The following is an 11,881-nucleotide window of genomic DNA, read 5'->3' as shown; positions in this document are numbered from 1 at the left end:
ACACACCACTACGCCCAGCTATTTTTTTGCATTTTTAGTAGAGAGGGGGTTTCGTCATGTTGGCCAGGCTGGTCTCAAACTCCTGACCTCAGGTGATCCACCCACCTAAACCTCCCAAAGTTCTGGGATTGCAGGCATGAGGCATGAGCCACCATGCCCAGCCTGTATATTCTTATTTTATAAATTAGGGAATTGAGGAACAGAAAGGTTAAGTGATCACCCATAGACAGCTGCCTAGTCATTGTGAGAGAGCATCAAGTCAGAAATCGTTTCTTCCTTGTGCTATACCTTTTATAGATACTAAAACATACTTCTAGTAGCACTTATGAAACCAATTGTAATGATTTGATTATCATTCCCTACCAGGATTATCATTCCCTACCAGTCTTGATCCAAGGATTGTTTTTCTCCTTAGTGTTCCTTTCCCACCCAGACTCCAGGTAATGTAGTTTATGTAAACCTTTACTTTTTGAGATGGTTAAACCTCATAAGATTTCAAGCTTAGTCTTTTTTTTTTTTTTTTTTTTGAGACAGAGTCTCGCTCAGTCGCTGAGGCTGGAGTGCAGTGGCGCGATCCCGGCTCACCGCAAGCTCCGCCTCCCGGGTTCACGCCATTCTCCTGCCTCAGCCTCCCAAGCAGCTGGGACTACAAGCGCTTGCCGCCACGCCCAGCTAATTTTTTTGTATTTTTAGTAGAGACAGGGTTTCACCGTGTTAGCCAGGATGGTCTCGATCTCCTGACCTTGTAATCCGCCCGTCTCGGCCTCCCAAAGTGCTGGGATTACAGGCTTGAGCCACCGCGCCCGGCCTCAAGCTTAGTCTTTGGTCCAGAAACCTAATTCATTTTTTTCTCTTTCCCTAATCATTTTTATTTATTGTATAATAATACTATGATAGCATTAATGGACTTTTTCTGAACTTCATCTGGAATCTTATCATCCTATGATATCCCAGACAATCTGGCAATTAAACCTACACTGTTTGCTGCTATACTGATTAAAGGTTTATTTCTAATGAAAACTTGGTATAATTCCAAACTAGACACACAAAAGTAGTGGAAGCTCTAGGATACATTGGTAAGATCAGAATTGTTGGTCTGTGTGCATAAACCAATATGTTCTCTGGTAACCATGATAGCTCTAGTTCCATTTATGTTATTGGCCCAAAGTGTTTAGTGGCCACAGCAATAACAAGAAGACAAAGATGTCTGTATATGTTACTGTTAGACTTTTGTTTTTGTTTTGTAAGTAAGCTTTCTCATTTCCCAAGGAACCGGGTTCTATGCAACAAGATAACAAGGTGTCTAATTTTATGTTGTTACAGGAAAGACAGTGATTACTGACTCAGGAAGACAGTCTCAGAAACATGTGGAATGATATTGAGCTGCTAACAAATGATGATACCGGAAGTGGGTACCTGAGTGTCGGTTCAAGAAAAGAACATGGAACTGCTTTATATCAAGTAGATATGCTAGTGAAGATCTCTTCTGAAAAGGTAGTGATTATTACACTGACTGTTTCATTCACAGAATTTTTACTGAGTGCTTAGTAGGCCTAGGGGCCCACAGTGAATATTTTGTGAATGAATGTAGCACTTCCTCAGGGAATCAAGATTCAATCTTAGATTGCTAGAAATTCACATCTGAATACCCTCTGCATCATGTCAGGATCAGTATTTTCACGACTGAAGGATTCTTAGTTCCTCTTAATATTTCATGCATACTACATATGTGTAAGTTGATACAAAGAGTATTTTTTTTTTTTTTTGAGACAGAGTCTTGCTCTGTCACCCAGGCTGGAGTGCAGTGGTGTGATCACGGCTCACTGCGATCTCTGCCTCCCAAGATTCAAGTGATTCTCGTGCCTCAGCCTCCCGAGTAGCTGAGATTACAGATGTGTGCCACCATGCTCAGCTAATTTTTTGTATTTTTGTAGAGATGGGGTTTCACCATGTTGGCCAGGCTGGTCTTGAACTCCTGGCCTCAAGCAATCCACCCACCTCAGCCTCCCAAAGTGCTGGGATTACAGGTGTGAGCCACCGCGCCCGGCATACAAAGAATATCTACCACTAATGTAGGAAATAAAATGTTACCAATAGAGTTAAAGGCTCTGAGGGTCTATCCCTGAATCTATGTTCCTCCTGTTCCCTACCAGAGTCAAGCACCCTGCTGAGTATGAGGTTTGTCCATGCATTTCTTTCTACATTTTAACTTTCTTCTGTCAGTAATTGCACCATTCTTGCTCCATGCCTGAAACCTTATTCTTTGCCTTGCATAGAAGGTACTATTAGGTGGGTGTGGTGGCACGCACATGTAGTCCCAGCTACTTGGGAGGCTGGTATTTAATTCTTTTTTTAATTAAAAAATTTTTAATTTTTACTCAAATGGATTCTGACAGATAATTCTCTTAATAAGAAAAAAACCTAGAGCAAAAGACAGGGCATCCACTGGGGATGTTATTCCTAAATGGAATTAAATTTATGCTTTTGACTTTTTTTTTTTTAAACTGGCTGATGGGATTTAAAAAAGAAATCATTCTTTATGCTGCTTTAAGCTGGTGTCTGTTGAACTGCTGCTTTTTTTTTTTTTTTTTTTGAGACAGAATCACACTGTTGCCTAGGCTGGAGTACAGCGGTGTGATCTGGGCTCGGCTCATGCAACCTCTGCCTCCTGGGTTCAAAAAATTCTCCTGTCTCAATTTCCCAAGTAGCTGGGATTACACGTGCCACCATGCTACAAAAAATTTTTGTATTTTTAGTGGAGATGGGGTTGCCCAGGCTAGTCTTGAACTCCTGGCCTCAAGTGATCCGCCTGCCTTGGCCTCCGAAAGCGCTGGGATAAAGGCATGAGCCATTGCTCCTGGGTTTTACTGCTTTTAATGTACCATGAATCGTATTAAATGCAGCATAGTCCAACAATAAGATAACTAATATAGGATAAACATTAATTATGAGTAGTACAAATAAATCTCATTGTATTTTTTGGCATTAAATTATTAGAGGCAAAAATGTAAAGTACAGCATAATTTTTAAAAATTTTTTGAATCCTTCAAGACATCTGAAAGCGCAGTTTCTATAATGAGGAAATGACGTCTATTTTTTAGTATTTTTGTTTGTTTGTTTGAGATGGAGTCTTGCTCTGTTGCCCAGGTTGGAGTGTGGTGGTGCAATCTCGGCTCACTGCAAGCTCTGCCTCCCGGGTTCACGCCATTCTCCTGCCTCAGCCTCCCGAGTAACTGGGACTACAGGTGCCTACCACCGTGCCTGGCTAATTTTTGTATTTTTTGTAGAGACGGGGTTTCACCATGTTAGCCAGGATGGTCTCGATCTCCTGACCTTGTGATCCACCCGCCTCAGCCTCCCAAAGTGCTGGGATTACAGGCGTGAGCCACTGCGCCTGGCCATTTGTATTTTTTTTGTTTTTTTTTTAAGAGAGGTTCTCACTCTGTAGCCCAGGCTGGAGTACAGTGACGTGATGTTGACTCATTACAACCTCCCACTCTTGGGTTCAAGTGATTCTCCTGCCTCAGCTTCTGGAGTAGCTGGGATTATAGGTGCCTTCCACTACGCCTGCCTAATTTTTTTTTTTTTTTTCCTTTTTGAGACGGAGTCTTGCTCTGTCGCCAGACTGGAGTACAAGTGGCGTGATCTCAGCTCATTGCAGCCTCCGCCTCCCGGGTTCAAGTGATTCTTCTGCCTCAGCCTCCTGAGTAGCTGGGAATACAGGCACGAGCCACCATGCCCAGCTAATTTTTGTATTTTTAGTAGAGATGAGGCTTCACCATGTTGGGCAGAATGGTCTCGATCTCTTGACCTTGTGATCCACCCACCTCGGCCTCCCAAAATTCTGGGATTACAGGCGTGAATCGCCGTGCCCGGGCTTTATTTTTTAATATTATCAGGAGCCTTAAAACATGGAAGTGGCTCAGGCCTTTCTTGACCTCAAAGTTGCTGTTGAAAAATAGTAGTGTTTGTGTATAGAATCTTGGATTCTGTTAGGAACTAAAATTCTATCTATTATTAACACAGGGCATATACTTATCAACATGTTTTGAACATCTGCTATGTTCTGAGCCCAGTATTAGGCACTTGGACATAAGATGGCATCTTATTCATTCCTTTTAGGATCTTACCTTAAAGTTAGGCACACAGGACCCAAACAATAAAAGATATTTAGCTGTGCAAGTCAGTATATGCTAAATGCCAAATGAACAGTATAGACACTAAATGAGTAGGAATTCAATCGATGGAGAGCTCATTTTGGGTTGAGCAGTTTAAGGAGCATTTCCTTAAGAAACTATGTGTAAGCCCAGTGTGGTGGCATGTCCTATAGTCCCAGCTACTCAGAGGCTGAGGTAGGAGAATGGCTTGAGCCCAGGAGTTCGAGGCCAGCCTGGGCAACATAGGGAGACAACATCTCTAAAAAAAAATAAAAATTAAAAATAAACTACACTAGCTTTGGGCCTTAAGAAGGAGAACAGTTTAGGCAGAGAGAACCGTGTGGATAGATCCCTAGAAGATATAGTGCTGTTCTTTTTTTTTTTGAGGTGGAGTCTTGCTCTGTTTCCCAGACTGGAGTGCAGTGGTGTTATCTCGGCTCACTGCAACTTCTGTCTCTCAGGTTCAAGTGATTCTCGTGCCTTACCCTCCTCAGTAGCTCGGATTACATGTGACCTCCACCACGCCTGGCTAATTTTAGTGCCATTCCTTGTTGGCAGTGCCTTCGTGTAACCTTTTACTAGTTGAAGAAGCAAGTAAAAAGATAAGAAGGAGGCCGGGCGCAGTGCCTCACACTTGTATTCCCGATACTTTGGGTGGTTGAAGTGGAAGGATCATTTGAGTCCAGGAGTTCTAGACCAGCCTTGCCTACATGGTGAAAACCCCATCTCTAAAACAATAAATAAATGAATTAGCCAGGTGTGGTGGTGTGCATGTGTAGTCCCAGCTGTTTGGGTGGAGGAGGCATGAAGATCCCATGAGCCCAGGCGTTTAAGGTTGCAATGAGTTATGATGGCATCACTGCATTCCAGGCCGAGCAACAGAGGGAGACCCTGTCTCAAAATAAAGAAGAAAATAAGGGCCGGGCGCGGTGGCTCAAGCCTGTAATCCCAGCACTTTGGGAGGCCGAGACGGGCGGATCACGAGGTCAGGAGATCGAGACCATCCTGGCTAACACGGTGAAACCCCGTCTCTACTAAAAAACACACAAAAAAACTAGCCGGGCGAGGTGGTGGGCGCCTGTAGTCCCAGCTACTCGGAGGCTGAGGCAGGAGAATGGCATAAACCCGGGAGGCAGAGCTTGCAGTGAGCTGAGAACCGGCCACTGCACTCCAGCCCGGGCAACAGAGCGAGACTCCGTCTCAAAAAAAAAAAAAAAAAAAAAAAAAAAAAAAAAGAAAATAAGGTAGAAGAGGGGTCAGAATGTTGGGGAATTTTCAAGGATTACACCTGGAGAAGATGACTTTTGGAATAGTCATAAAATGAGGTGAATAGCTGCATTTTGTCAGGGAAGAATAGGACTAGTTAACATTTACTGAGCATATACTATGTGCAAGGTTCTCTTATAAGCCCTTTACATGAATTCGTTTCATCTTTATTCAGGTGAACCTTGTTGGTATTATTATTATTATTACTCTTTTACAGAGAGTTAGTTGACGCATTTGCCTAAGATCACTCAGCTAGTAAGGGACTGAGCTTCCTCAACCACTAATCTGTCCAAGTGCTTCAAGACAGCTATGTGTGGGAAGCTCTGATTTGGCTTGTCTAGTGTTTTTAAAAATGTTGACTTAGCTGCCAATATTTAAAAATCAGAACATGTCACATAAAGAGCCAGCTTCTGTTGATGAATGGGGAGGTATGGCCATGCCAGTGCTGCATCCCCACCAGGCTTCCCACTGGCTGGTGTGAAGCAGATTCTATTCTTTCGTGTCTGTGGGGGTGTGGACCCTCCAGTTCACAGTTCACCACCATTCCCCTGCCTAGCATATCCACGACACCAAGACTTCATGCCAATCTTGATTAATTCATTATGTTAATGCCTGGCTCCTGCATCATAAAGTCAATCCTGAGGAAATAAGGATTTGAACGTGAGAATCCCTTGCCCTTCCTGCCCATCCTGAACTGTTTTTCTACTTAGGATCCTGGATGGATTCAAGATACACCATACAAAGAAAAACTCGATGATTAAGTAGATCAAGGGGCAAAGAAAAAAAGCCTATCAAGTTTTAAAGTGGGGTATTGGGGAATTTGATGATACTATTGATAAGTATTGTTAAACTCGTATAAAAATGTTTGAATTTTCATCATGCTTTTCTCTCCCACAGGCCTCATTAAATCCAAAGATACAGGCATGCAGTTTAAGTGATGGGTTTATTATTGTAGCTGACCAATCAGTGATATTGCTTGACAGTATTTGTAGATCACTTCAATTGCATCTTGTCTTTGGTAAGTATAATGCAATGAAGTAAGATAAATTGGAAGTCAAGTATATCTGCTGCCAATTTCTGTTGGATTGCCTCCTCTTTACTCCATTATTTCTGAGATTTCAAATTCGACCAATTTCAAGTAATTAAGCTTGAGTGCTCAGTGCCTTATTTGCGCTGGGCACTAGAGTCAAAGGACACCAAGATCCCTTCTCTCTTTACATCTAAGGGTAAATACACATGTAAAGCAACAATTTAGTTTGCTTGTTTGTGTTAGAATACTATGGAAAATATGAGCTCATTTGTGTTCAAATTCCTGTATCTTGTACAGAATTTCGGTATCATTAATCGGTATTTGCATATTTTTAGAATGAATAGCTCTCTAAAAATCCTTTAACATACTTATGAATTAATTCTTCATCAAGCTACAAGACTTCAAGTACATGCAGATGTGGACTTGAGAGTGAATTACAGCCGAGCGTGGTGGCTTATGCCTGTAATCCCAGCACTTTGGAAGGCTGAGGCAGCTGGATCACTTGCGGTCAGGAGTTCAAGACCAGCCTGGCCAACATGGTGAAACCTCGTTTCTACTAAAAATACAAAAATCACGCCTGTAATCTTTGTACTTTGGAAGGCCCAGGTGGGTAGATTGCCTGAGCTCAGGGGTTTGAGACCAGCCTGGGCAACACGGTGAAACCCCGTTTTCTCTACGAATATATACAAATTAGCTGGCTGTGGTGCTGTGCATCTGTAGTTTCAGCTACTCGAGAGGCTGAGGTAGGAGAATTGCTTGAACCTGGGAGGTGGAGGTTGCAGTGAGCCAAGATCATGCCACTGCACTCCAGTCTGGGTGACAGAGCAAGACTGTCTCCAAAACAAAAACAAAAACAAAAATTAGCTAGGCATGGTGACATACACCTGTAATCCCAGCTACTCAGGAGTCTGAGGCAGGAGAATTGCTTGAACCCAGGAGGCAGAGGTTGCACTGAGCCAAGATTATGCCACTGTACTCTAGCCTGAGTGACAAGAGTAAGAGTCTTGTCTCAAAAACAAAGAAGAGTGAATTAAGGGGTAAATCAATGATTGTACTGAGCTTAGGCAAGAATATTATGAAAGTTTTTTTTTTTTTTTTTTTTTTTTTTGAGATGGAATCTCGCTCTGTCACCCAGGCTGGAGTGCAGTGGCACAATCTCGGCTCACTGCAAACTCTGCCTCCCGGGTTCACGCCATTCCCCTGCCTCAGCCTCCTGAATACCTGGGACTACAGGCACCCGGCATCATGCCTGGCTAATTTTTTTTGTGTATGTATATATATATATTTTTTTGAGACGGAGTCTCGCCCTGTCGCCCAGGCTGGAGTGCAGTAGCCGGATCTCAGCTCACTGCAAGCTCCGCCTCCCGGGTTTATGCCATTCTCCTGCCTCAGCCTCCCGAGTAGCTAGGACTACAGGTGCCCGCCACCTCACCCGGCTAGGTTTTTGTATTTTTTAGTAGAGACGGGGTTTCATCGTGTTAGCCAGGATGGTCTCGATCTCCTGACCTTGTGATCTGCCCATCTCAGCCTCCCAAAGTGCTGGGATTACAGGCTTGAGCCACCGCGCCCGGCATATTTTTTTTTTTAGTAGAGACAGCGTTTCACCGTGTTAGCCAGGATAGTCTCGATCTCCTGACCTTGTGATCTGCCCGTCTCAGCCTCCCAAAGCGCTGGGATTATAGGCATGAGCCACCACACCCGGCCCCGAAAGTTTTTTCTTTCTTGAGTAGAAATTTTTTTTTTTTTTTGAGATACAGTGTCGTACTGTCACCTAGGCCAGAGTGCAGTGGTGTGATGTTGGCTCACTGCAACCTCCTCTTCCAGTGTTCAAGCAATTCTCCTGCCTCAGCCTCCCAGGTATCTGGGACTACAGGCACCCATCACCACGCCCTGCTAATTTTTTTTTTTTTTTTTTATTTTTAGTAGAAACAGGGTTTCACTATGTTGGCCAGGCTGGTCTCAAACTCCTGACCTCGTGATCCACCCACCTCGGCCTCCTGAAGTGTTGGGATTACAGACGTGAGCCACTGTGCCCGGCCTTTTTTTTTTTTTTTTTGCTGAGACTGAGTCTCGCTCTGTGGCCCAGGCTGGAGTGCAATGGTGTTCTCTCAGCTCACTGCAACCTCCACCTCCCAGGTTCAAGAGATTCTTCTGCCTCAGCCTCCCAAGTAGTTGGGATTACAGGTGCCTGCCACCATGCCTGGTAATTTTTGTATTTTTAGTAGGGTCGGGTTTCACCATGTTGGCCAGGCTGGTCTCAGATTCCTGACTTCAAATGATCTATCCACCTTGGCCTCCCAAAGTGCTGGGATTACAGGCGTGAGCCACTGTACCCAGCCATTGAGTAGAAGAAATTTTAAGAGACAGATAGTTGTTGAAACTTTTACATAAGAACTTAACTGAAAAGGAAACAGAACGCATGCATTTTGGAACATATCTTGATTGCAACATGGAGGCAATAAACTTGTGTTTTATGAAATCTTGATGTACTGACGCTGATTAGTCCACAAGATTCACAGTTTCTTCTATGAAATGGTGGGATGCGGTGATGATGATCCATTTGTGGAAAGACATCGTGGCAGAATAACTTGTGTTCGTAAGCCAGTTACACCTTGCTGTTTTCTTGTCCCTTCCCTTACTGCTTTGTTTTCTGTTACCTTGGCCTTCTTGCTTTTGCATGAATACAACAGGCACTTCCCACCCGATGATCTTTCCTCGAGCTGTGCCCACCGTCTGAATGCTCTGAATGCTCTTCCATTTTAGCCATTTGGCTAATTTCCTCACCTCTTTCATGTCTCCTGTGAGCTTTCTAATTGACACTGCAAAACGCGCCATTCTTCTGAGCTCTCTTACCTGGCTCTACATTTTTTTTCAGAACATCTGTCACCTTCTTACATGTCTTAGAGTTTGTTTATTATGCTAATTGTTTATCAGCTATTTCCTTTTTTTTTTTTTTTGAGACAGTGTGACGCTGTCGCCTAGGCTGGAGTGCAGTGGCGCAATTTCAGCTCACTGCAGCCTCCACCTCCTGGGTTTAAGCAATTCTCTTGTCTCAGCCTCCCGAGTAGCCTGGATTACAGGCACGTGCCACCATGCCCAGCTAATTTTATATTTTTAGTAGGGTTGGGGTTTCACCATGTTGGCCAGTCCTGACCTCAAGTGATCTGCCTGCCTTGGCCTCCCAAAGTGCTGGGATTACAGGTGTGAGCCACCACGCCTGGTCATTTATCTGCTATTTCTGTCTTAGAATATGAACTCTGTGATGGTGGTAATCTTTTGTTACTGTTCTCAGATATGTGCAAAAGGCCTAGAACAATGCTTAGCATGAAGTAAGTGCTCAATAAGTATTTGTTGACCAGCTGCTTGCAGTGGCTCACATCTGTAACCTGGGATGTAATTGGGAGGCAGTGATGGACAATCGCTTGAGCCCAGGAGTTTGAGACCGGTCTAGGTAACATGGCAAAACCCCATCTCTATAAAAAGTACAAAAAATTAGCTGGCCATAGTAGTGTGTACCTGTGGTCCCAGCTACCTGGGAGGCTGAGGCGGGAGAATTGCCTGACTGAGCCCAGGAAGTCTAGGGTGTGGTGAACTGGGGTGGTACCACTCCACTCCAGCCTGGGTAGTAGAGTGAGACGCTGTCTCAAAAACAAAACAAAACAAAAAATATTTGTTGACTGAATAAAAGTCAACAACATTCTTTTTTACTTTCATCACATCTGTTTTGCAGTATTTAGAAGTAACTTAAGTAATCGTTGGCTTTTTAATGAGAAAAATTTGTATTTTTTTTGTATGGGAAATAAGGATTTTCAAAGGAAGCTTATAACTTTGATTTGAAATTTTCAGATACTGAAGTGGATGTAGTTGGCCTTTGTCAAGAAGGAAAGTTTCTTTTGGTTGGCGAGAGAAGTGGCAACCTACATCTTATTCATGTAACATCAAAACAAACACTACTCACTAATGTAAGATCTTGTTATATTTTAATTTTCATTATTTAAATTCTAAATCTCTTAGATAACTAAAACTTCAGCAAACTATTACTTAACACGTGTTTTAAATTAAAACAATGTTTTTTTGAACAGTTAAGCTTCGAAGGTGTTACCATAGCTTGGATCCTGAGTTTTTGGCTCTCGTGTAAATAGAAATTAACACCAGGTCAAACAGAAATTTTCCCAGGGAAGGTTTAGTAGGCTTGTGGCTCAAGGAATCTCAAGGGAACACCGTATGGGAGAGGGATCCCAAGTGCTAGCTTCCCGAAGGGTTTAGCTCTTGTCGTTTTGAGGAAGCTGAGGTGAAAAGAGTGATTTGTAGGCATGTAGAGGCAGGGAACTTTCAGCACCTGTGAATTGATTGCATCCTTTTTCATGTGTTGTATGTCTCATTACCATGTTAAATTTCCATCCCTGGGTATGATTTTTAGTATCATAATTAGGTTAAAATGAGGAAATACTCGGTTAAAGGCCAGGGCTGAAGTCTATCTTGTGCTCAGCTGGCTGGATCTGGTCAGGTGCTAGAGTCCCGCTTTACTAACCTTGGAAGATGGTCAGGTTTTTATTAGGAATGCGAGAGTCCCACTTTAACAACTTTGGGAGAAGTAACTCCAGGAGACAAACGGTTAGGTTCTTGTGTGGTTGGGAATTCAGCTTGGTCAGCTAAGTCAGGAGCAGGCAGCTTGTTAACGGAGGCAGGAAGGTAGAGGAGGGAATGCCCAGACATATGAAGCCTTTGGGGTCTTGGTTACAATGTCTCTTGCCTGCCAGGATTGAGTTTCTTCCCTGTACTGAATGGTATTTTAAATTAAAAGAATGTTTTTTTGAAAAATTAAGCTTTGAAGGTGTTACCATAGCTTGGATCCCAAATTCTTGGCTCTCACGTAATAGAAATTAACACCAGGTCAAACAAAAATTTTCTTAGGCCAGGTTTAGTAAGCTTGTGGCTCAAGAAATCACAAGGGAGCAGTCTCAAAGGTATTTAGTACGCTTGTCCAAAATAGTTTTCCATTTTAAAAGTAAGATGTTTGGAATATAGGCAGAATTATTGCTAATGAGAATTGATAACTCTAGTTTAAAGAATAAAATCCTTGATTGTAGTTTTCTGTGTTCAATTTTATTGTTTGAAATTAATTTGCATTTAGGCATTTGTTCGGAAAGCTAGTGATGAAAATCGGCGGACTTACCAGAATCTTGTCATTGAGAAGGATGGTTCAAATGAAGGTAAGTTTTCCTGAAGTTTTTTTGAAGGCCTTTTTTTTTTTTTTCTGAGATGGAGTCTCTCTCTGTCTGTCGCCCAGGCTGGAGTGCAGTGGCCGGATCTCAGCTCACTGCAAGCTCTGCCTTCCGGGTTTACGCCATTCTCCTGCCTCAGCCTCCTGAGCAGCTGGGACTACAGGCGCCCGCCACCTCGCCTGGCTAGTTTTTTGTATTTTTTA

General features: G+C 43.1%; 1 protein-coding gene across 1 annotated transcript in view; it reads left to right on the top strand.

The window, feature by feature from the left end:
* Nucleotides 1–11,881, top strand: part of KNTC1 (kinetochore associated 1) — a 100,120-nt gene that overhangs the window by 2,026 nt on the left and 86,213 nt on the right. The window contains exons 2-5 of the mRNA XM_010368364.2: nucleotides 1,324–1,494; nucleotides 6,321–6,441; nucleotides 10,300–10,415; nucleotides 11,588–11,666. Of these exons, the coding sequence (XP_010366666.1) occupies nucleotides 1,366–1,494; nucleotides 6,321–6,441; nucleotides 10,300–10,415; nucleotides 11,588–11,666 (445 nt within the window). The 5' untranslated portion in view covers nucleotides 1,324–1,365. The remainder of the gene's footprint in view (nucleotides 1–1,323; nucleotides 1,495–6,320; nucleotides 6,442–10,299; nucleotides 10,416–11,587; nucleotides 11,667–11,881) is intronic.

The sequence above is a fragment of the Rhinopithecus roxellana genome, chromosome 10, assembly GCF_007565055.1.
Source record: "Rhinopithecus roxellana isolate Shanxi Qingling chromosome 10, ASM756505v1, whole genome shotgun sequence".
Lineage (NCBI taxonomy): Eukaryota > Metazoa > Chordata > Mammalia > Primates > Cercopithecidae > Rhinopithecus > Rhinopithecus roxellana.
Note: the sequence above shows the minus strand (reverse complement) of the source record. Positions and strands in the feature narration are given on the sequence as shown.